The sequence below is a fragment of the Pteropus vampyrus genome, unplaced genomic scaffold (genome assembly GCF_000151845.1).
Source record: "Pteropus vampyrus isolate Shadow unplaced genomic scaffold, Pvam_2.0 Scaffold17, whole genome shotgun sequence".
NCBI classification, from domain to species: domain Eukaryota; kingdom Metazoa; phylum Chordata; class Mammalia; order Chiroptera; family Pteropodidae; genus Pteropus; species Pteropus vampyrus.
The window spans coordinates 7,734,825-7,759,279 of record NW_011888798.1 but is presented as its reverse complement, the minus strand read 5'-3'; the positions used below and the strand labels follow the sequence as shown (position 1 = coordinate 7,759,279).

At 36.3% G+C, this 24,455-nt stretch overlaps 1 protein-coding gene across 2 annotated transcripts in view; it reads left to right on the top strand.

The window, feature by feature from the left end:
* The window catches only part of THSD7B (thrombospondin type 1 domain containing 7B), a 793,340-nt gene that overhangs the window by 745,714 nt on the left and 23,171 nt on the right, over window positions 1–24,455 (top strand). For both annotated transcript variants that reach the window (XM_023527487.1, XM_023527488.1), the window contains 7 exons: window positions 931–1,046; window positions 3,425–3,542; window positions 14,320–14,465; window positions 19,585–19,744; window positions 20,612–20,785; window positions 20,879–20,974; window positions 23,189–23,271. In XM_023527487.1, coding sequence (XP_023383255.1) covers window positions 931–1,046; window positions 3,425–3,542; window positions 14,320–14,465; window positions 19,585–19,744; window positions 20,612–20,785; window positions 20,879–20,974; window positions 23,189–23,271 — 893 coding nt within the window. The remainder of the gene's footprint in view (window positions 1–930; window positions 1,047–3,424; window positions 3,543–14,319; window positions 14,466–19,584; window positions 19,745–20,611; window positions 20,786–20,878; window positions 20,975–23,188; window positions 23,272–24,455) is intronic.

Below are 24,455 nucleotides of genomic sequence, written 5' to 3'. Positions count from 1 at the left end.
TTCTCCATTGAGGTCCCAGTGGCATTGCTGAGATTTCTCATATTGAAAACCTTGCAGTGAATTCTGTGGGTCTGTCTGATTGTCTTTATAGGTAAAAGATGACCTAGTGTTTTTATCCTTTTTCTTTAAAGTGTACTTCAGAGTAATTTTATCAGAAATACAATAAAATTTGCTTTACTGGAAGAACATGTCTTTAAAACATTGATTTTATTATATAAGGATTTGTTATCCTAAAAACTCTTAGAGCATCTACCAAATATGGAAAATCTCCTTTAAAAGGTTCTAATTGTATATGATCAAGGATCTCCCTTTCTACTTACACCAACAATAAGAATTTTTAAGAAACAGGTTAATAATAGGAGAATTTATTCTCACTCTCAGTTGTCTACTTTATAATGCAACTAACCAAATCTTAGAGTTTTGGGGACAGTCTATATTGTTCTGACTGTCTTGAGCTCTTTTCTTTCTGGATTACCTCTCGGCTTCACAGTACCAAATGTACCATATTGTTTAGGTGATTATATTTATTCTTTAAAAATATTTGCAAGTTTACACCGAAGGCTAGCATCATTTCTGGGTTATTTTCTCTCTCAATTATCCCCAGCAAATAGATGATTCCAAACTGGTTTTCCTTTATCATCCTGGTTAGTGTCTTTCCTTTTCTATCCAGCCAGCTGTGAGGTGGTTTCTAAGAAACATTCAGCGTTTTTGTCCAAGAAAGCAAACTTAGGCAGGTAATTCACTCTTATTAATTTATTTGCTTATTTTTCAATGAAAGAATTGCATGATGCTTTTTGAAGCCACCTGGAAATGGTTTTAGGATTATGTGCACAGTACCCTTCTCCACCAATGCAGATAATCAAAGGTTTGTTGTATTTTGCTCACGTGGTCATAATTTTGAAATTCCGTGTGGTGATTCTATGCCTGTAGAGTGGAGCACGTGCCAGTTGAGTGAAAATGCGACCTGTGGGCAAGGCGTCAGGACCCGCCTTCTGAGCTGTGTGCGCAGTGACGGCAAGCCAGTCAGCGTGGACCGATGTGAGCAGGTAATTTGTTTATATTTGTATCTCACATTTTCTTAATATTTATCTTCAGTCTCAACAATGCTTGATATAAATGACAGACTCTGATTTCTTCTCATCACAACTTAGGTTCAATTAGAGTAATTGGTACTAGTATAGTACAGTTACATCTCATTAATTTAAACTTAGTCAAAATAAATGGGAAAGGTCATTTCATGCTGGGGAAATGGATTCATTAAAATAATACTTTTTATGATTTTCAGTAACTTATTTAGATGTACTTACTGGGCCACAGACTGACATCAGGTGACTTGAATATTTAGATATGACTCTGTATTGGGCAGATGATTCATTCGCATTTGTGATAAACACTGTCTCTTGCATGTAAGATAAACACTGGCAATTGCTATTAGAAAATACTGCTAATTTGCTTATTAATTTATTGCTAGATAATTAGTGCAATTGTATTTTTCTTCTTAGACCAAGTTAAAAATGTCTCCCTACCAAATTTCAAATTAGTGGGTGCTGAATTTTAGTAATTTTGTCGTTCCTTTTTTTCCTGTAACAGACTATATGGAGTTTGGATGCAAGTTATTCCAAAGAAGTTGGCATTTCCTTCCCAATGCAAAAATGAAAAGCACTACGGGGGCAATTTAATAGAAATATTACCATATGCTGTCACACTATTAGAATCATTAGACAATATTTGGAATAAATTGAAAATGTGGGGCCAATTAACTCAGGTTTCCACAGTAACTTTTTTTAACAAACTGGCAAAAAAAAAAAAGAGTTGCCCCATTTCTCCTAATATAGGTAAAGTCCACAAGTGGAAATTAAAATCAAAACAAAACCTTCCACACCTATCCCAATTTAACCATATTAAGTACTATCATAACATGCTCTAAACCAACAGGATAGCCATAGACCACAGCACCAGCTCTAAGACCACGCCAACTGAAATTGAATGTATCATCTGGTAAAATTCTGAAACTGTCTAATACAGGGCAGAGTTCTGTTTACCAAGTGTCAGTGATTTATTTTAACATTTTATTTCATCTACCTCTCATGAAGTTGTCTGCTTCAGAAAACATAAACCACCAATCTACAACAACTCCAAATGAGTGAAAATCTTACATTCAGTGTATCTAATAAATCCGTTATTTTGAAACAAAGATATAAACTTTTCATTAATAGAAAAATCAGTTTTTCTGCTTTCCATATACTATATGTCTAACAAATATTTAAAGAATATTAGTTGATCACCAAAAATAGACTCACAAATATAAAGGACAATCTGGTGATGGCCAGAGGGGAGGGGGTGGAGGAGGAGCTTGGAGAAAGCAGTGAAGAGTTGAAGAAGTACAAATTAGTGGTTTTTAGATGGTCACAGGTATGAGGAGCAGCAAGTCTAGGGAATATAGTCAGCAGTAATGGCTATGTGTAGAGCCAGAGGGAAGATAGAGCAATCAGGGGATCATTTCATAAACTATATAAATGTCTAAGCAATGTACTGTGTACTTAAACTAATTTTTAAAAATATAAAAAAAAATAATAATTTAAAGGACTCCCAAATAATTAACCTAAAGAATTTCCCTATATATTTAATAGATCACAGATCCCATATTAGTAATTTCCATTTTGCCCACTTGTCAAATAATCATTCTATGATCAATAATTTTAGCTTGGTGTGGACATTGCTAACATTTAACGTGAGTTGAATGTCAAAGTTTTCCTAAATAAGCACAGAGCGTGTGATTGCTAAAGCAGATTTTGTCATTCTTTCTGTGTTTATTAGATAATTTATTCTTCTACTTTGATTATTACAAAATTTGTGTATTTTTCCTAGATGCAGTTTTCAGAGAGGGCAAGAGGAAAATAAACTCTTTTGCCAACTTTTTCCATGATTAAGACCATGGTTATGTTTTTAGCATAATTGGTCTTTTTAAATGAACTTTAAATGGGTCGTTGATTTTTGTTTTATTTTTATATTATTTATTTTTTAGCCTTGCTAGCTGTTAGTTTTGAGCTCTCTACTTACCATAGGCCCACCCAGAACTGCAAGGTGCCAGAATTTAGTACTGAGACGTTCTGATTCCTAGCTAGCTGAGTGACAAGACAGATCTATGTCATGAACTGCCTGATTTCCCAGTACCCTAATTGCAGGTCTATTCTAAAGTTTATAGAAAGAAACGTGGGCTGACAAGTTTTGATTTTTATGAAGTAAGAACAACCATTTTCTATAATCACCACAAATTTACATAAGAAAGGATATTTTCCCCCACAAACATGTAGAAAGATTATCATCATAGAAGAAAAGGTAGTCTTTCTCATAAAAGAATACTGATTTGATGTTGAGTGGATATGAATTCTCCAATAAAATCATATTTCATTTCCATCTGCAGCGTAACTTGGAGAAGCCTCAGAGAATGAGCATTCATTGCCTAGTGGAATGTGTGGTCAACTGTCAACTCTCAGGGTGGACGGCTTGGACAGAATGTTCACAGACTTGTGGCCATGGAGGTATCTGGATTCTCTCTTTTTTTCCCCACTAAACAATTTAATTTTTCAGTATCTTTCATTATGTTGTAGCTTGACCAGTGGGCATAAGACATGTTGGCCAGCTGAAAGCAACATGAGGCTGACCCAGGAGAAAAGAGAGAGAACTTAGCCTCATAGAATTGTCCTTTATGCCACTGTTACCAAGAACTCACTTGTTAACAGTGGCAGATGCCATAGGAGCCGCTGGTCCTATGGGACAGTGTTTATTCAAAAGGTCCCAAGCTCAATGAATTCAAAAGAATGTTGGCCTCTGTGGTTTTTGGAAGAAGTATCAGTTATATAAATAAAGCTGGTTCCTGTGTCAGATAAATGCCCAAATCAGAGTGGCTTAACATTATAGACCAGAGACTAGTTTTTCATTCACAAAAAGGTGAGTTTCTGCTTCATAAAGTCAATCAAGGACTCAGGTTGATGGAGGCTCTACCTTAACATAACCAAGTTTCTCTGGAGGGTGATATCCATCTGGCTCTGTGGAGATTTTGATGGACCAGGTTGGAAGTAGTATACATCTCTTCCATCTGTATTCTACTAGACAAAATTTAGACCCTCGTTCCCAGCTCAATCCAAGGTGGTAAGGCAGGAAATGTAATTTCTGGCTGGCCAGTCACTTCTCAGCACAGTGTTACACAGTAGAGGAAAGGGAGTGTGAATCTTTGGTGAACAGATATGTAATCACTACCTAAGTTGCCAGAGTCTCAGTGGGTAAGTAATGCATAAGGGCAAGGAAAGCAGAAGGCAATTGATACTCAGAATCTAGGTGAATGGAAGCAAAGATGGCACTCCAGTTACCTAGCTAAAGTGGGTATTGTGACATGTGTCCGTGTAAGAGAGAGCAATAAGAGCGTAACTGAAAAAAAAACAGAGCTGTGGATTAGGCTCGAACTCTAGTCCTGAGAAGGAGTTACAATTTATCACAAGGTAAATGTCAGAAATTTGGAGTAGAGACTTAGAGCAAAAGCCTGTTATATGGTAGGCACTAAACAGGAGAAGAAAAGTGAAGAAGAATTACAAGTTGAATGAATCATGGAATCAGGGTAGGAGAGTGGATGCCAAGACCTGGATCTGATTAGCAAACATTTTTGGAAGCAGTTTTTTGGAAGTCCTGTGACTGAACCACTGGCACTAAAGTGTTGGCTCATTTCTAAGCTACTCACAAATTGGTGTGCTGGGGTTGTTGATAATTCTCTGCCTTAGTTGGGATCTTTTCAGGAACTGAGGCAGGATGCAGCACAGAAAAAGGGCTCATCTGTGAACTCAGCTGTAAGATACTGAAAACAGTAGCCAAGATATTTGTTAGGAAAATGTGGCTAAGAATATTGAAAACTTCTCCTGCAAAGAGCATCATTCAAACTGTAGGAAATGTAGGAATCACAATGTCTAATAAAATAACATGACATTTCCTACACAGTGGGAGCCTGGAAAGAACCTCAGAAAAGCAAATGTTAAGTCTTAGGACCAAGATTTCAATGATTGACCTATAGTTCCTCAAATGTGCTGATCGGTAGCATGGCATAGTTTCCAGGTGAGCATCCACTGTAAAGTTGGGTAGAGCTAGGTTCAACTTGTAGCTGTTTAAGCAAATTTCTTCATCTTTCTGAGTCTCAGTTTCTTCCTCTATAAAATGGCATTCATGCACATATTAGAAGCATTGTTTTTGGTTTGAGAATTAAATGATGTGAAGTATATGAAGACATCTAGCATAGTAACTGACACATCATGTGTTCCCACCAGTAGTAGAGAGGGTTATTGGAGACTCCCTGGGATCTTTGAAAGAGTATGCCAGAGACTCACTTTCATATCTTATTCCTTTACCTCATTGAAAATCCATATGCTACAGTCATTTTAAAAATGAAATTTTAAAAACGCAAATCTGAACAGTTGTTTTTCTGTTGACTTAAGAGTCATTCATCTATTTATTTATCCTTTAAGCAAATACCTATATGCCACTTATAGTTTGATGTGTTGGAATGCAGTAGTGGAGAGAGAAAAAAAAAAGATAAATTTCCCTGTTCTCATGGAGCTTACAATCTAATTGAGAGAAAATAGAAAGTAAATAAAGAAATAAATAGGTAATGTTGCACATTGATGAATTCACTAAAGACTCACAAATGAAAGGTGTTATACTGGTGATGTCTTTCATCAGAACAACTAGTTCCTCTTCTGTCCAGTGGTGATCCACCCTGGTTATCCCACAGCCATAAACACTGCAGTCTTGTCCACACGGGCCTCTGCTGGGATGTGTGACTCTCACAGCAGTAAAGGGTAGCATGGAAAAGTAGAGAAAGGATGAAGTCCTGTATTATCAGCACGATCCACACCCATGCCTGCCTCTCTGTCCCCATCACTCTCCATTATCCTGTTGGCTCATTGTGCTCCAATACAGCATACATCAATCACATCCTTGAGTGTGTACTTCCTCACATGGAACATTTCATCATCACCCCACAGCTGTCTCCTACTACTTTTATAATGCATGAATTACATTTTAATCATTGTCTGAGGGGCCAAAGACTCTCTTTGGGTTCTTCATGGGTGAATCCCCCCAGTACCCATGAACCACAGTACCTAGCACATTGGAGGACCTTCAGCCAGGAAATAAGGATACACTATGTATGGAAGAGATAAGATCCCAGGGAAATAAAGTCCTCTGACTTCATAAATTTAATATTCTAGTGGAAAATTAGATGGTGATGACAAGACAGAGCAAATCAAATCAACAAGTAAATAAACACAAAAATAGCAGATGCTGATGAGTGCTATCATGAAACAAAATAGTTCATGTGATGGAGAATAACAAGTGCCTTGCATGGAAATGAGGGATAGGGGAAGAAAGGCTACCAAAGAAGTGATATTTATGTAAAAATGAAATGACAAGATGCCATAGTTCTTATAAATGTTGTTTCTTTACTAGCTGCTCAGTTTAATCTCACAAGTATTTTTGACAGTTTGTTTCATTCAATGCTATGTTATAACCTACAGAAAAAATATAAAAATGAGTATTTGTCAGTTATATTTATTTGTAGCCAACCTCAATCTTAAAAAAAAAAAAAAATAGAGCAGTACAAAGAAGAACAGGACACATGGCTTTTGAATTTTTAAGCACCTACCCTCAGGACTCTGTGGAGACAGCCTTTGTGGAATATATTGTCCTTCACCAGTCCCCAAACTTCCCCATTCTAACTTTCCAGTTAGTCTTACAACACCACTCTTCTCTGATCCCCACCCTCCTGGCAGATAGTAATGTTTCCCAAATGAGAGAATTCTGTATTTAAATCATGCCTTAATCCTCATGCAGCATAGCCTAAAAACAACAAACAAGCAATAATCAAAAGCAGACATGTATGGCACATTGTTTCTTAAAAGACACCAAACTGTGGAGCTGAAAAGGTTGGAAACTATTGTGGAGAAACATCTGTGGCTTATCTCTTCGAAGCCAGTGTGCCAAGCAGCTGTCTTTTTGTATGAACTGCTTTCTTTTTTTCCAACTGGTTCCAGCAATAGGGCAGAGACCACAAGAAGAGACAGAGTTTATTGAGTCACATTAAAGTAGGAAAGCAAGTTACATGGGAGCCTGACTTCAGTACCTGCAGCTTTCGGCTGACTTATCAAAGGCAAAAGTTGACACGATTGTCTGTTTATGAAGTCACTGGGTTATTAGGCAAAACCTGGTGTGCTGGACATTCTCAGTGCTCCCCCAAGATCCATGTCCATCAAACCCACAGAACCACATTCATCTGAAGGAAAATTCTGAAATGAGATCTTCCTTATTTTCCAAGCATCTGAATTGTCTCTTTGATGTACACCTGATACTTGGCATATATACTTCTAATTGTGTTAAAGATTTCAAGGTCAGAACAGTTTAAATCCAATTTATTTTACATTACAGGAGACTGATTCTAACTTCCACTAAGGGATCTTTTTAGATAGATTTCAAAGATCAAAGCTTGTAATAGAAGAGCTTAATATTTGGATTAGTCATATTCTTTGTCTGCTGAATTTTCATCAGTTCAGTGAAATGTAGAACTCCCTAAATTTATCATATCATGAATTATTCATAATTATTATTTAACCAATAACATTCTAAGAATGTTATTAATCCAAGACTATGATTTTTTTATTTCATATTTTTAATTCAATGTATATGAGTTTATAATATTTTTCTATACTATGTACTCCAGCCTGCCTCTTGTGATTCCCAGATGGCATGTCATTTTTCTGTCAATTTTAGCCTATAATGAAAAAATAATATAGTATTAACTCCAAAGCACCACAACTTTGAAATTTCCAGCTTTTTTTCTTTTCTTTTTTTTTTTTTTTAGGTTTCAAAGGCAAGCCAGTAACCTTTCTTTTAGTATCTGTATAAACTGTGGTCAGTGTGGTGTCTTTTATCAGGCACAACTGAGTAGTTATAACAGTTCAAACTTATTTACTGTACCAATTAATTAGACCCTAGGACAAGAGAACGAGAAGCTAACTGGTAGAATTAAAAAAATACAAAAAAAAATTTAAAAGACTAGACCAGAAACCAGAATATCTGCAGTTTAGAGCCGACTTTTCTAATTACAAGTTGTAGGACCTTGAGTTAGTCTTGCAGAACTCACTTGCACTTTTTTAATCTGTAAAATGATGAAATATTAGAATAATTACCTTTTAATACCTGTTGGTCAAAGGCATAATTGTTGATGCCAGGGATATTCTAGTAATTTTTTACAAGAGTACTATAAAGTTATAGGCATAATTTTACAGGTGAGGTGAAAGGCAACTAAGCAACCTGCTTAAGGTCATGTGGGTTTTGCATAGTGGAGGAAAGATTTGAATCCAAGTTCAGGTGTCTCCAAGCCCCATTTGTTCCACTATGCGCCTTTGCATATTACACTTTGTACATATAAATGTTCCTGTTGTATGCACAGACCTGGGTTGGGTGCTATATCACTTTATAAAACTTCTAAGAATTTATAATTATATTTAAGAATAAGCAGAGGAAATGGATCTCAGATTGGAACACCAAGGGCACATAGGGCTTTAAGAAGTTCCTCTGAATTTTAAACCTCCTAAAAATATACTTGTTTCATAATTAATAATGTTGCATATTATCCAGTACATCTAATTAGAATATAGGCAGGGAGCCAATCTTACAGATGGGGACGGCGTGACTCTGGTGCACAGAGTAGCTAGCTCCAAGATAGCCAGAATCCCTCTCTGATCTCCTCATTTTGCATCCCATGGAAGTATTTCATTTGAAGTATTTCTGCTATATAGATAGCTCACAAGTCTTATTTTTGAGGTCAGAGGTTAGAACATACAAATTTATTCTATCCAGAGAAGTCTAGAGCTCTCTATTTCCAAGCAAAGCCAAAGGTGCCTAATCTTCTGCCCTTAAAAAACCTATTCCACTCCTGTGATACCATGGTCTATCTTGACCTTGAAAACTGTTGTCTTGTTACCCCTTTCCTTAACTGACCTCACTGCCAGTAAATGGTCAGGACTGACACTAGTCTATTTTACTCTGAAAAGCCTGTGGAATCTGTATGTTGCCTAAATTGAATGTTCTCTAAGATGAAAGGTATCTGGGTGCCTGACGCAATATTCAGATAAGCCATGGAATCCCTCTACAGGGGAAACATCTGCACTGTAGCTCTGAGTGAAGAACCATTACTGTATCTTTCATCTCTAACAATGACAAAGATCTGCCTTTATGGTACAGATCAGGACTGTAAATTTTTCTCCACTTGGTTACATTAGAAAATAACCTTGATCCCAAATTTATGTCCACCAGGGTATATATTTAAAACAAATTTTGCACTTAAACTTGGATAAAAATTTCAGATGATATTTAAGAGAATAAAAAGTAGATGTCCAGCTCTTTATGCTTTAAGAAATTTATTCTGACAAGTACCCAGAGCAAATAGTTATCACAGAGAAAGGTGTTCATACCATATTTGTAATTTTTACTAAGAAAAATATGAAATGTATGAATACAGGTAACACATTTAGTGTAAAGGGTGACCTAAGTGCACCTTCCAGGCTTGTTCAAGTGGCCTAACAAGTACAGTATAGTGTCTGATACCTGACTTGGATCAGATGAGATTGAGATCTGTTGGAAAGCACATGCTTTTGGAGGAAGACAAACCATTGTTCCAATCCTTTTAGCTGTGTGATTTTGCAGATGTTATTTAACTTTTCTGAGCTTAATTTTGTCAAATAATGAAATGAGAATATTAATAATTATGTCTGAAGCAGAGTCTGAGACTGGGTTTCTTGTTGAAATGATTTGTTTGAGGGGCATGGGGAAAGCCCATACTCTCAAGAGAAGGGGAGCAAAGAAAGCAAGATAAGGAAGAAAAGATACCTAATCAAGAATATATCATCTCTATATCATACCACATTGTAGTCAATTAACTCAGCCCCTCCCTCAATAATGAGGAGTACTTTTATAATGACAAAAGGTATTATACAGTAAATTCCCTTTACTACAGAGACATGTAATTAAAATTAATAGATAGATATGACCAGCTATTAACGAGAGTTTTGTTAGTATCCCTTTGCCTCTTTTTCATTTATTTTGTCATCTGCTAGTATTTTATGCAGGCTAATATTAGGTAGCTGGAACCAAAAGTTTCAGAATAAATGAATAGGAGGAAATACTTAAAAGTGAAAACATTTTATTTAATAACCAAACTTTTGGATGCACATCAGGAAGGACCACCATCAACTTGAGGTTAGATATATTAATCTCCATCCTTCATGGTGTAAGATCACCAACCACTTATACATGTCAGCTCTGGAAGGCCATTCTTTGCCAACAGTTGTTCATATGCTTTAAAAATTCAACTCACATTCAAAGTAAATTATACTGAGGTGGAAAGCAAACCAGTAGTAATAGTATTCAAATAACATGCTATCGGCTCAAAGTTCCTTCATACACTGTTATTGTATTTACATGTCTATGGAATTTATAGGTATGTTCATGTAAATTGCTGAGATATTTAATGAACTATGTAAGGTTAAATAGGTATGTTCTTCTTTGCTCTATTATTGTATTTCCTTTTCCATTTTCCCCTATATACTTGCTTCCCAAGGAAGGAGAGAAAAAGGATCAGAGAGAATTGCAAGCAAACTTACCCTATCATTTTTTTGGATTTTATTAAATTGAAAACATATTTTATAAGGAATACTTTTCTCTCTTTTATAGCCTAAAGAGTAGATTAATAGTGAGTCAATTTCTGTCTCTGCATCTCATTGGTATTGCTCATTCAGCAGATTGTCTATATCTACTACTGAATTCAGGTTCTAAATAGATTCTTAGACCCACATATTATGCATTTATTGAAGAACATAAACCCCAAACAAGAGGAGTCCAGACAGAGTGTTCAATAAAATCTCCCACTGTCAGATTGGAAGCATGAGGATACATATGGCAGCAACCTTCACTCTTACTCTGAGGGCAGAAGCAATACAGACTAGGGTGTGAGGGATTTGGTGAGTTGGGACCAGGCTGAATCATTATGGCTTTCATAATTGTGTGCTTTGGGTATTATAAGCCCAATAGAATACAGGTAGCATGCTTTGTATACCCATTATAGGCTTGTTCTAGAACCAGTTCTAGGAATTGATATGAAATAGTAGTTGTTAAAATAATTCATTAAAAATATTAAAAATCTTAACAAGCACTTATACTATAGGTGCTATAGATACACTATAAGGTGGTTTATATATGGTATTTTTGATTCATATAACCAGTATGAGATAAGTGCAAGGAGCTATCATCTCAGTATTCTTTACCTGAATCACTATAATTGTAAGCTCTTTAGGCAAAACCCTTCATAATATCAAATTGTGAACAATTTGATATAAAGCCATCCCCCAATCAATAAGCATCCTCCATTGACGCACATATGCTGTCATTGCATCAGGATATTTGTTGGTCAGTCTCTAGCTGCAAATGGAACATGTACCCACAACAAAGGAGTACAAAATGGAGTGTTATGTACACTAAGGATTAAAGGGAGCTCTTGAGAAAATGAATGAAAAGTGTCTCTAAGGCCAGAGACACTATGACCAAACTGCGCAAGCCAGTCAGGAAACAATGGATATTTTATAGGGTAACCATAAAATTATGTAAGAGAAATCAGTAGCTGATTTATTCTTTGTCCTAATGATGTGTGCATAGTTGCAATTATAATCTGTATGGTAGTTGATATTAGATCAAATAATCGACTTGCATATTCTTTAGTCCCTGAAAATCTCCTATTTTTTATTAAAAATAATTTAATTCCCACTTTTAATACATACACTTTTAAGTGGCATTTTCCCCAGCATGAATTATCCTCAGATAATAAGGACTTTCTGTCTACTTAATTTTATTCTACAGAAGAGGAAATTCATGCTTGGGGGAGTTAAATTACTTTCATGCAATCACATCATTTACTAGCTGTTATTTGGAGAGGACTGTTTCCAGCTAGAGGATTTTGATGCCAAATACAGGTTTCTTTTCACCATACATCAAGTATTTTAAAATTCTCTTTCTTTCATATTCCATATCGATCATACTTTTCAATACCTTTAATTTGGCCACAACCGCCACTGTTTTTCTCATCACAGGAAAATTTACTATCACCAAAACAATTCCTTCTTGCTTCTGCTATTAGGGGTCCCTCTTAGAATAATCATTACTGGGAGACAGTCATTTGCTTGAGTATTCCACCCAGTCCGATGTTTAGAATCTCAGGTAGTATTTGACCACTGTCACTGGATAGGCATCACCCTTGTTCTCTTGCCCACATCTCCCAAGCATCATGGCTAAACCTGCAGCTTCTGGAGCAACACTTTCTAAGTATGAATTCTGTTCTGCAACTTACTAATTTTTTGACCTTAGATAAGTAACTTAAACTCTCTGTACCTCACTTCTCTACTAAAATATAGAAATTGATAGGATTTTCCTCCAGGATGGTTACGATTATTAAATGAATCAGTGTCTATACAATATTTAGAATATTGCCTAGCATGTGGTACCTGATCAGTAATTGTATTGGTATTATTATATTATCACATATTTTCAGACACCAGATAATATCATGTAGGTAATTTATGGATATATGAATTAAACAAATATTCAATTAGTGCTTAATGCTATGAAGCACCATTTTAGAGACAAAAGCCCAATCTCAAGGAATTTAGAAGCCAGTGATGAGAACTTCTTGGTTTTCTTCAATAGTCTTCTCAGAGAGCATTAAGTTGGCACCAAATCTATGATAATATTTTGGTGGCCAGTAAGATGTCTAGTCAACTGAAAGTGTGAGTCACCCTTGCTTGTCCTTGAACTTGAGGGCATCTGAGAATTGTTTCTACCCAGGGCCTTCAAGTGAATTCTACATAGAAGTGAAATCATCACTAGCTTTCCATTTCTCTTAAGATATAAATGTAGAATCTTGGGAACTGACTAAAAGACGCCACTTTTAATGGCTTTTACAGCACTCCCTCAACCTAGTCTCCTCCTAGCTCTCTCTCTTCCAACTGTCACTAGCCTCTGTCAGTTCCTCAGATGTGTTTTGCTCCTTTTCATCTCATGACCTCACAACCTCTTTCTTCTTCATGGGACAGTCTCTGTGTCTGGCTTGCATTCCTTAAGATTTCTGCTTTAAGCTCAACTGCTCAAGGAAATGTGCTCAGGTTCCTTCCCAGACTGGGCTGCATCCTCATAATATTTTCTAGTAGAATCTTCTGGTTTTCTTTTAATAGTTATCACAAATACAATTACATAATTAACTTTAAGAATTAGGAAGGCATTGTACTTACAGCTATTAATAGTAATGAAATCACATGCATATAGTACCTCATCGGGAAAAAAAAAAAATGTAAGGAAAAGAGTGGGTGGGAGAGAGATCAAGAGAGAGAAACAGGGACACTTAACTTTCATCTACTATTCCATAGAATGAGCTCATGACCTAATGTCTAAGAGTGGGCATAAGTTGGCATGGGAGCCCTGCTCTTTCCTCGGCTATTCTTACTAACCAATTTTCTTTCACTGTGAAATGGAATACCAACATTTGAACAGGTTTTTTAAGCATCATGGCTCCTTCATATAAGCCAACAACTTTATCTTGTGCTCAATGAAAAAAGAAAATGGTCTTAAATGCCAGGAAAATTTACCATGTTGAATTAATTGAGGAAAACTATTGGGACCTCGGCGTGACACCTTCCTAGGGAATTTTCTAGGGTAATTTGGATTGTTTGCAATTTTTTACCTTACTTTCTAATTTAGAACCTAAAAGACAAAGAAGATGCAACTCTTTTTAATATTTATAATCCTGGCCTAAAATATAAGTTCTGTTAGGGCAGAAGTTACACCTGGCAATTCCATTGCATCCCTAGCACATAGTAGGGCCTCTATCATACTAGAGCTTAATATGCTTTCAGTTAAGCTTAAATGTTTGTCGAACGAATTAACATTCTGCCAATGTTTATAGGACCAGTTTATTTGGCAACAATACAGTTTGTATTTAGGAACACTAAAGAAGCAGAAGACAGAATTTCAGATCCTTAAGCATTATACAGATCTTAGATACCCTGTATATCTGTAGATACCTAAATTAAAATGGCAGAAAAACTGAAAGCTGGACATGACAAAGTCCAGTGTATTTTAATAAAGATTTAAGTATGTGAGGCAACATTCTGTCCTTTAATTCCCTTTCTAAGTCAAACTCTAACTGAAAAGCTGACACCTTCCTTATCATTTTAGGTCGAATGAGCCGAACACGATTTATCATGATGCCAACCCAAGGAGAGGGCCGGCCATGCCCCACAGAGCTTACCCAGCAGAAAACCTGCCCGGTGACCCCCTGCTACAGCTGGGTCCTCGGCAACTGGTCTGCGTGTAAATTGGAGGTAGGTTGTGTAACACTTGGAAATGCTTTCCAATATATCCAAAGCATTTGTCTGGCAAACCTGTGTGCTGATGGAATAAATTACACAGCAGCAGGAGCCTAGCACAATGTATTTTTATGCAATAGAGAACATGAAAAAATACAAGCAAGTGACTTAACCTCAAGCAGAGCAATACTGCTAGGAAAATATATAGCCATTCATTAGTCACTGATTATAATAGGCAGGGTCATGGGACTTTCAATCTCTTTGGCATCCTCAAGAATTCTCTGTTACTTTCCTAGCTTATTGGAAATATCGAAATATTATTTAATTAGGCAAAAGCCTGATGCTGTGGAAATGCACAGCTTTCTGTAGACTGTTTTTTTTTTTTAAAGAGTCACTTTTAGGCTTAGACGAAATCTTGCATATGGGTAGAAAACCGAAAGCATATGAAAGTTATATTTTAACATTATTACACAAACCAAGGTTACTACATTTTCCTCAATGATTACTTTTTTATTGACCTGAAATATAAATGCCTAGCAACATGATAATATGTCACATACCTAGAGCTTTTGCTGTATCAGCAAAGATCCTCTACTGCATTTTCTCTCTGGCTTCTTGTGAGAAAAAGCACATTGATTTTTTCTATTTTCTTTAATATTTTATCCTTCAGTTTATATTCCAAAGCATGTTTTAATTAGATAACAATAATTTTGATTATGCATTAAGAAATCTGTATAGTATTTTTATAAAGATGTTTAGTGTTCATGTCAGGATGACATTGTCATGTAGTATTATTATCTTGCAGAAGTTAAATGCCTATGTATTATAATCCTAGAGAAATGAAAATGTGTGGTACTTTCGTTCAGTCTCCTTTTTACAGAGAATAAGGTAACCATGCTAAGTAACTCAATAGTAACTCGATGGCTTTACATATGAATACTTTGTCTACTAGTCCAAAATCTTTTATCTTAAATCTTCAACAATTTTTAAATGTTTTTGGAATCATTTACAATTAAGACAATGGAAGGAATGTTTCTCCTTATAATTGTGATAACTATTGACAGAGTGGAGCAAATAAGCTGAAATAATTAAGGAGCCCATTGCAGGAAAAAGGAGAGAAAAGAAATTTAGGAAAAAAGGAAGGAAGGAAGAAAGATTGACAAATTCCATGCTCTAAGTCTTACCAGACATACAGCTGTTACTATACCTTATCTTTTCTTGTGTATTTTCCCTTTTATCTCCAGGTGTCAAGAGCCCATTTTTTTTTTCTTTTGATAGACAAGTCTGCTTTCTTGTCTCATGGGAACATTATGAGGAAATGCCAAATGGGTTATTTCATTTTGTTGTCCCCTATTGAGCTTTTGCCAGATCCACAGGGGTAAGAATGGTGCGTTGTGAACAGTCTCTGTAGCAGTGCTAGACTGAGGGGACTGAGGGATTGTGGCATCTGTTAGCAATCCCCAGTCTCGTGGCCCTGGAGATTTCAAGAGCAGGTGGATCCAGAAACGTCAGAGCTGCCTCAGATTTCTAGATGAGATCTTCCCACTTACTGACTGACGTATCCACTTAGGAGGAAACTCTGGATTTAGATCTCCTCAAGACAAAGCTCTCAAAAAACAAGTTTGTAGTTAATTGTTCTGGTGTGGGCACCTTACCCAAACATGGCCGATCAGCACTTTGCCCCACGAATGTGGAAAGAAATCGAAGCTGTTCAAAGATACTGTATTCAGGACGTCACATTGTCCCACCTTGCAGATAAAGTCAATCACTCAGAAGCAAGAAAGAATAAAGAACGTGACACAAAGAAAAGCAGAGGCAAAAGAGAAAGGGAATCATGATGATATTTAAGTTTTTCCTGGGTTCGAATATGGCATTCCTGCTTTTCTTGAAGCCTAATTGTGATCTCTTTGTGAGACAGATAACACAGTATCTTTTCAGTGAGTTGCTTTTTCTTAAATTTATGTGTAAGCTGAGTTTTCGGAATTAGTGATCCAAGTATACCATGGGCCTTTGCACACAAAAGAAAAAGACCTCTCTCACAACAACACTTCTGCTTCTCCTTGCCCTAGTATTTCCTAACCTACCAAATGTAGGTTTATAACCTGCTCATTCACTGAGGGTGGTGATATTCAAGTGGCTGATTGCTTTCAAGTATGGATGTGCCAATTCTGCCACTATCATAAGTGGAAAGAGATTAGCAAAATGAAATGTTTATCATCAGGCTTCACTTTTTTTTAATGTTTTCTAACTCATTCTTTCGAAAATATAACATGTATTCACACATATGTTGATAAATCCAGCTCAGACTCAAGTCTAGCAGGCCTGATTTTGGTCAGTGTTCTGCCAATTCCTAACTCTGCAATTTTTGCAGTTTCTAACTTTCCAAGCCTGTTTTCGTTTTTGCATAATACCTGGCAAAAAGAGCTTAATAAATTGTAGTTGCTATTATAATTTTAACTAAAACTATGATTGTGATTATTAGCATTATCTGCCTATCAATATCTGGTGATGCAAATTAAGAGTATACAAAAAGTATTAATGATCTGGACAGTGGAGAGTTAGTAAGAGAATCCTCGCTGTTGACATTCTTGCTCTAAGAAGCCCAGCTCTATTTTCAGACCCTACTGTGTAAACTCTCATGAATGAGATTGAATAAGTGCTTGCTTTGTGAGTGAAATTCTCATTCTGATGCTGATTTCTCTTCATATTGTGGCCATTGTATGGGAGACTAAGGTTCAATATGTATACATACTAGGAGCACATGATGGTCTATCTTGGTTTTTAAAATGATCCCCAATGCAGATTTATTTCCTTTCATTTCCTTACACTCCATCTTCTGGAATGTTAGAACTCTAATCAAACTGCATCTTCTGTTACCTGAGGTTCCAGGCAGTAGTGATTTCAGATTTCATATAGGCTGCTGTATCTTCAGATCCTCCCTCCAAGTACACAAAGTCTGATGCTCTATAGCAAAACTTACAACTTAGACAATTTGGTGATGGGTCCATCATCTAGAATAACAGGTTATAAGAGAGAATTCTCCCTAAAAAAGAAATTTAACATACACTAGTTATTTTCCACTTCAGGGAGTAAACATTTACTAGAGCATTTGCTTTGAATGAATCTACCATGAACTGATTTTGAACCTCCACTTATCTCCAAAAAATACACTTAGATCCACAATTAGGGTGCATTTTCTTTTAAATTTCACAACAGCCATAGAATTGATTAGAGCAATTACGAGGTTGAGGTTTTGATAGATCAAGTGTGGAATTGCCATCTTAGATAAGTAAATCATAATTCTTGTTAAAACATCTCTAGAAGAGAATGGCCCTAGTTTATGTGCCTCTTAAGATTCTTTAGGCTTTAAGTCACTACAACTTGGACCTCCTCCAAGTTGTACTTTTTTTTTGCCAGTGTCTTTGAATCCTAATTACCTTGTGTAAATAATATTTCTCAGCAGCCACTGCGTACCAACCATCCTGCACCTCTAGTGGTCCAGTTACAACCTGCCTTTGACACTCAGTAGCTGCTGCCACAGTGCCTTGATTTGATGGAGCTCAGCAGACCCATCAGCACCTGGATTCCCTGTTTCATGCCCTGGAACACTGTCCTGTCTAGTATAGCTGACCACCTTATCCTTCTTTAGTCCTCCCACTGCAAGAGCCACAGCAGCTCTAAGGCCTAACAATGCAGTTTCTGAGTCTTGCGATGGGGAAAGGGCAAGGAGATGAAACCCAGTTTTCCAGTGCAGAACAGTTATCACAGTTACTTAATATCAGGTTAATGGGTTGCAGCATGTAGCATCCTTGACTGCAGCAACACAGGTGCAAAGGTGCAAGGTCAGTTGGTCAATCGGTCTCTCTTTTCCCCTCCCTCTTTTCCCCTCATCCTCTCCTTCCCTTCCCCCACCTTCTCCCTCTTTCCCTCTCCCACCATAATGCCAGTGGTAGTCATAAAGGCTATAGCTCTTTCACCATCTTCCAGACTAATGGAGGCTGAGTAGCAAACCTCGAAAGTATAGAGGAGTTAATACTTCCTGGGATGAAAGTTTATCAATGAGAAGTGGATCCAAGGAGGAGCTTGCATTTAAAGGCCTCTCCTTTCATCCTCCCTTGCCCTGTCATGGATGGTACTGAGGTATGGTAATACCATGTAGCCTGAGAGAGTTATAGGTGACTAAGAAAGTAGCTCTTTCTCAGAGAAGTTGAGGCCAGTTTGGTAACACACTACCTCATATTCACTTTCCCTCCGTTCCTGCTTCAGTTCTTTTACCCTCACTCAGCAGAAAAGCTTTGCCTTAGTCTCTGCTTTCTATGATATTTATGCAAAAACAGAGCTGTCATCTAAAGTTATTCAAATATCCAATGGACTTCTGTTTGAAATATAAGCACTTGACTAAAACTAAGAAGAAAAGGCCTGTCTCATGAGTAACTGCCAAAAATTTTATAGTAGGAAACCTTTGATTAGGTAGATGTTTGGGCCAGATAACTGCCAAGAGCCTTTCAGTTCTAAGCTTCTGTTTCTGTGAGACATTACACCTTTTTTTTTTTTTAATGTCCCAGAATAATCTGAGTGGGATTTGTATGAAATATCTTCAGTGAACATTATTCATCACAGAAGGCATGCTGAGAAAACGACTTCTCATGGCAATAGAGAAAATCAGTATTGTGCTGGAAACTCCAATCTAATCCATTTGAGAAAGGATTAAATTCCCTACAAGAGAAAAACAAGCAAAATAAAAGAGAAATGTATGCCCTGTGGCTGCACAGGCTCTCTTGGGGGAGCAGATTATAGGTTGGGTCATTTTATTACATATACCTAGACAAATTATGTATTGTTTTTCTTTTTCAATTAATCCTGGCTGAGTTCCAAAATGATTTGTCATTTTGTGAGTACATAAATTCCATGGGGTAAATTTGCATTTCTACTTCACAACTTCTCTATCAGCTCCAGAAGAATTGCTCAGTGAGGCTTTATTGTCAACAACTGAAAAATAAAAAATAAAAACTCCCAAGAGGAGGAATCTGCAGAAACATACAACTAGGGTTTTCTTGAGCAAGAGGTGGCAGTAGCCAAAACTCTGAGATGCTAATTACTTGAGTAATTTTGACAGTATCCTTTCTTCTTACAGGGTGGAGACTGTGGGGAAGGGGTCCAAATCCGCAGCCTTTCCTGCATGGTCCACAGTGGTTCAGTCTCTAATTCGGCTGTACGTGTAGATGATGCCCTGTGCAAAGATATGCCCTTTCCAGATGGCATCCTGAAACAGCTGTGTTCTGTGCCTTGCCCAGGTATGTAATTTTAAATAATCACAAGTGCCTCCCATGTTGATCTTATTTATTTTCTGTTATCTTTTTTTTTTTTTCCTGGAGAAGCTCTATCTCATCAATATTAAAGTTTTTAATTAACTTTAATTCATTTTTAATTGTGCTTATCACTTTGGAATGTACCTCCAGCTTCAAAAAGTAGGCAAGAAGGGAAAAGTAGGCAAAAGTAGGCATGAAGAAAAAAAAAAAGGACTGAACTTGGAAATTTAAGAGCTAAGTTAGACTCTTCATTCAGTCACTTCCCTAGTATTCTACCTGAGGGATATGCTCTAACCTCTTTGAGCACTGTTTGCTCCACCTAGAAAATGTGTTAATAGTACCTGACCTGACAGCATCTAGCACAAAAAATGTTGACTGAATCCATGAATGGATGAACCTCTGGGGGATGGCATGGTGGGGACGAGTAAGGCAATATGTTTATGACAGCAGTCTGTCAAATGGTCAAGTTTATGTGATTGTGAAGGTCATTATTAGTTACATGATATGAGTTTATTTTAATTTTAATAAAAGGACATAAGGCATAAGTTTAATATATCCTTATAGGATGGCATGTAACACATGTGCATGCATGCAAATACATATACATACATATGTACATATATACACATGTGTGCGTTCAGTTTATTAAACTCATCATTCTTTAGGCCCAAAGATATTCCACTGCAATGACTGACTTACTCCCTCTATATGGTTTCTGTGAACACCAATTTTATCATGTTAAGCTGCTCTTTGAAAACTTAATTACTATAATGCTTACATCTGTCCGTGTAAATATTGTCAAGTACCAGTTTCCATGTCGTTTCCCCCTTTCTGTGCTGCACAATCATCCAGGAGACTGCCATTTAACAGAATGGTCAGAGTGGAGCACGTGTGAACTAACCTGCATCGATGGAAGGAGCTTTGAGACATTGGGCCGCCAATCTAGGTCAAGAACATTTATAATTCAGTCTTTTGAGAACCAGGACAGCTGCCCCAAGCAGGTTCTAGAAACACGCCCTTGTACAGGTACCAAGAGCACTTATCAGTTCTCAGCTTTGACTGATTAATGTTTATTCTTTTGTATGTGAGGTATAATAGATCTGATATATTTGCTTGCAGGAGGCAAATGTTATCACTACACATGGAAAGCAAGTCTTTGGAACAATAATGAACGAACCGTATGGTGCCAACGTTCAGATGGCATTAATGTCACAGGTATTTCTACCTACGATTCGTGTGGGCACTTCAAAAAGATCTCCGAGTGTTGCTGTTTGTGAGAAGAATTAGCTTAGAAAGTATAAGTAAGGAAAGACTGGACAAATGGCCTTAGATGATCCTCATGGCAAATTGTCATTAGACCTTTGCATCTCAGAAAGCAAACAATTCTATTGGAAGACCCATAATATATCACACAGCTTAACAAAATAAGCCAAAATACAATAAAATCTCCTTAAATATCTGAGACAAAGACTGGAAAACACAGATGCTAGCTTAAAACAATGGTCTCTAAAATTTTAAATCGTGTGCTTTCTTAGTAAAAAGTTTTTGAAGACATACTCAACATATGTTTCTGTGCTACTATGCTTAGATATCATTAAAACATACAGAAACTGGAATTAAAGGGCTTATTAGAATATAAGAAAGTTTTAAATATTATATTTGTTAATCGTATCAAAAACTTGTTTCCTGCAAGTTATAGATGCTTTTATTCAAAACTTAGTTTTGCAATACTGTGCTAGTCATGATTATTTAATATCTGAATATAAACTGAGGGAAGTGGTCTTCAATCACGATGGTGTATACAGTTTGATCTACAAATAGCATTCTCAATAATTTTAAAGGTTTTTTTATGCCTTTTCAGAGAAAATTAAATTGCAATTATTTTTATTTAGTACTGGGCTGACAAAGAACATATCGTAGGAATGGAATTGTCAGCTCTATCTCTTCCTTGTATATCTGTTTTTGCATTTGGTAATCCTCTTAATCCATAGTTAATTCATACAATAATTTGTTTTAAGCTACTTGTCAATTTTATATGTTATTGTTAAAACTAAATAGACTAGAAATATACCTAACTAGGAACACAGAAAGCATCATACTCTACAATATGATGAGAGTCAGAGAGGTGAGGGTTGCACTATCAAATTCTCTGCACAGAGTACTTCATCCCCAAAGTACAACATGTGGACACCTGATGGATGAGCTCCAGTTGCTAGTATCATTGTCTGCTATTATTATTAATATTATTAGAACTTAATTTCATTCTTAAAATTTAAACAGTAAATATTGTATAAACTATATAAATTCAAATATTTTCTTCTCAGTTCCCAAAAGAGCCTCTCTGAGCTTTGAGATGCACACTCTGAGCTTTGGAGATCACTGTTTAAAGAGTGGAAAATCCCCCTCCAAACACAGTAGCAACAGGACTGTGTGGTTATTGCCACTACTGCCCAAAGTAATAAATCAACACCTAAGTGCTAATTCTGGAGTGTGGGATTTGTTTGTTTATTGCTGTATGAATTATTTTATTTTCCAAGTAATAGAATTTAACTGCTTCATTCTTATGGTAAGTGTAGATCTCGCTGTTTTCTGCACTGACTTACACCCAAAGCTTTTTTTCTAGCTGCAAAATCAAACTGTAACTGGTTGACAATTATAGTAATGCAAAGGCTAGAATCTATAAATGCAACCAGTATTATAAATAAGGCTTAAATACTGCCCTAAAATAGTATGTAATTTCTTAGCTTGTACCTTGAATCCAGAAAGGCAAGACTTATATGTAAATGATTTTCAGATTATAGAGGCATGCATTATCCCATCTATTTTCAAAAAAAAATTAATGAGTACTATGTCAGATATATGGTTGTCCCTCTTAAAGCCTATTCATTTGCTCTTAAAAATATGTGTGGGGTTGATGTGTGTGATGTTTGTATCCTCGTTGAAATACATTTAAAAATGTCACCAAAACGTTTGTCCCATAAATTGATTAGTGGCCTTATTTTAGCATTTGTTTGTTGAGAATTAGCCTAGTGCCTAGTTGGGTTATTCTGGAACTGTAGAAAAATATGTGTAGAATAAGTCTCCAGTAGATGTATTTTCTGCTCCTGAACTTAAATTGAGATTTCACTAATTCTTTTACTGATGCTGGCACCCATAGACCTTGCCCTCAAGCATAACCATATGATAGCATTACATCACTAGTGAGCAGGTATAAAAAAATTTACTATAAATATCTTCTGTTAGCACAGCCTCCCATCTCAAACAATCTATCCTGGAGTAATCAATAAAATAAGACTGGACCATATGTCAGCAAATGGATTAAAAAAAATGATACTGTTACAAAATGGTCAGTGCCAGAGAGGAAAACAAAATGTTTTTTAATGTTTATCATAGAAAAATCTGCAAATGATCGTGGGATTTCCTTTGTAGGAGGCTGCTCCCCTCAGGCACGTCCTGCTGCTATTCGACAGTGTAATCCAGCCTGCAGAAAACCTTTCTCCTACTGTACACAGGTGAGTCATGTACTGGAGACTTCTACAAGTATTTTAATTACTGTGTTATACACATGCTGTTGGGTGTTTTCGAGTCTGCTACAGCCAGCAGCAGTTCCATGTGCCCATGATACCATCTAGAGGCATTTGCAGGACTAATCACAGCTACTAAGAATTTCTTTGCAGGGCCATGTATTAAAGCAAGCAATCATTAGGCAAATCTGTTTTTCAGTTATCTAATTTTATTAGCTCTATTTAACAATACATGTTCTCAGCTGATATATTCTTCCATTCTTAGCCTTTCATATACCTAAACTATTTTGAAAAATATTATAAATGCATGTTCACATTTGCTAAGTGTTACTTAGTAAAATTGATTATACTATAAATGCTATAGTGTAAGTTTTTAGTTCATTTTAAATAAGTTAAATATATGCCTATGGATAAAAATTATATATATGTGTGTAAACACACACATATATTTAATTTTATTTTTCAATTAGAGTTGATATACAGTAGTATCATAGTGATTAGACATTTATTTAACTTATGAAGTGATCACCCAGATAAATTTATCTGAAACCATACACAGGTCCTACAATATTATTGACTATATTCCCTATGCTATACTTTATATCCACATGATGATTTGTACCAATTTGTACTTCTTAATCCCTTCCCCCTTTTCACCCAACCCCACACCCAACTGGTAACCATTGAAATGCTCTCTGTATTTATGAGTTTTAGTTTTATCTATTTATTTTGTTCTTTAGATTATACATTAAATGAAATTATATGCTATTTGTATTTTTCTGTCTGACTTTCTCCATTTAGCACAATACCCTCTAGGTGCATCCATGTTGTCACAGATGACAAGATTTCATTCTTTTTTTATGGCTGAGTAATATTCCATTGTATATATGTACAACCTTCTTTATCCATTGATGGACACCCTCTATCCTCCAGGTAGCCTCCATATCTTGACTATTGGAAATAATGCTGCAATGAACATATGGAATCACATGTCCCTTTGAAGTAGGGTTTTAAATTTCTTTGAATACATGCCCAGAAGTAGGATAACTGAGTTCTTCTTTGTCTCTTGTTATAGCCTTTGTTTTAAAGTCTTTTTTTGTCTGGTATAAGTATCACTACACCAGCTTCTTGTTTGTTTCCAGTTTCATGAAATATCTTTTTTCATCCCTTTG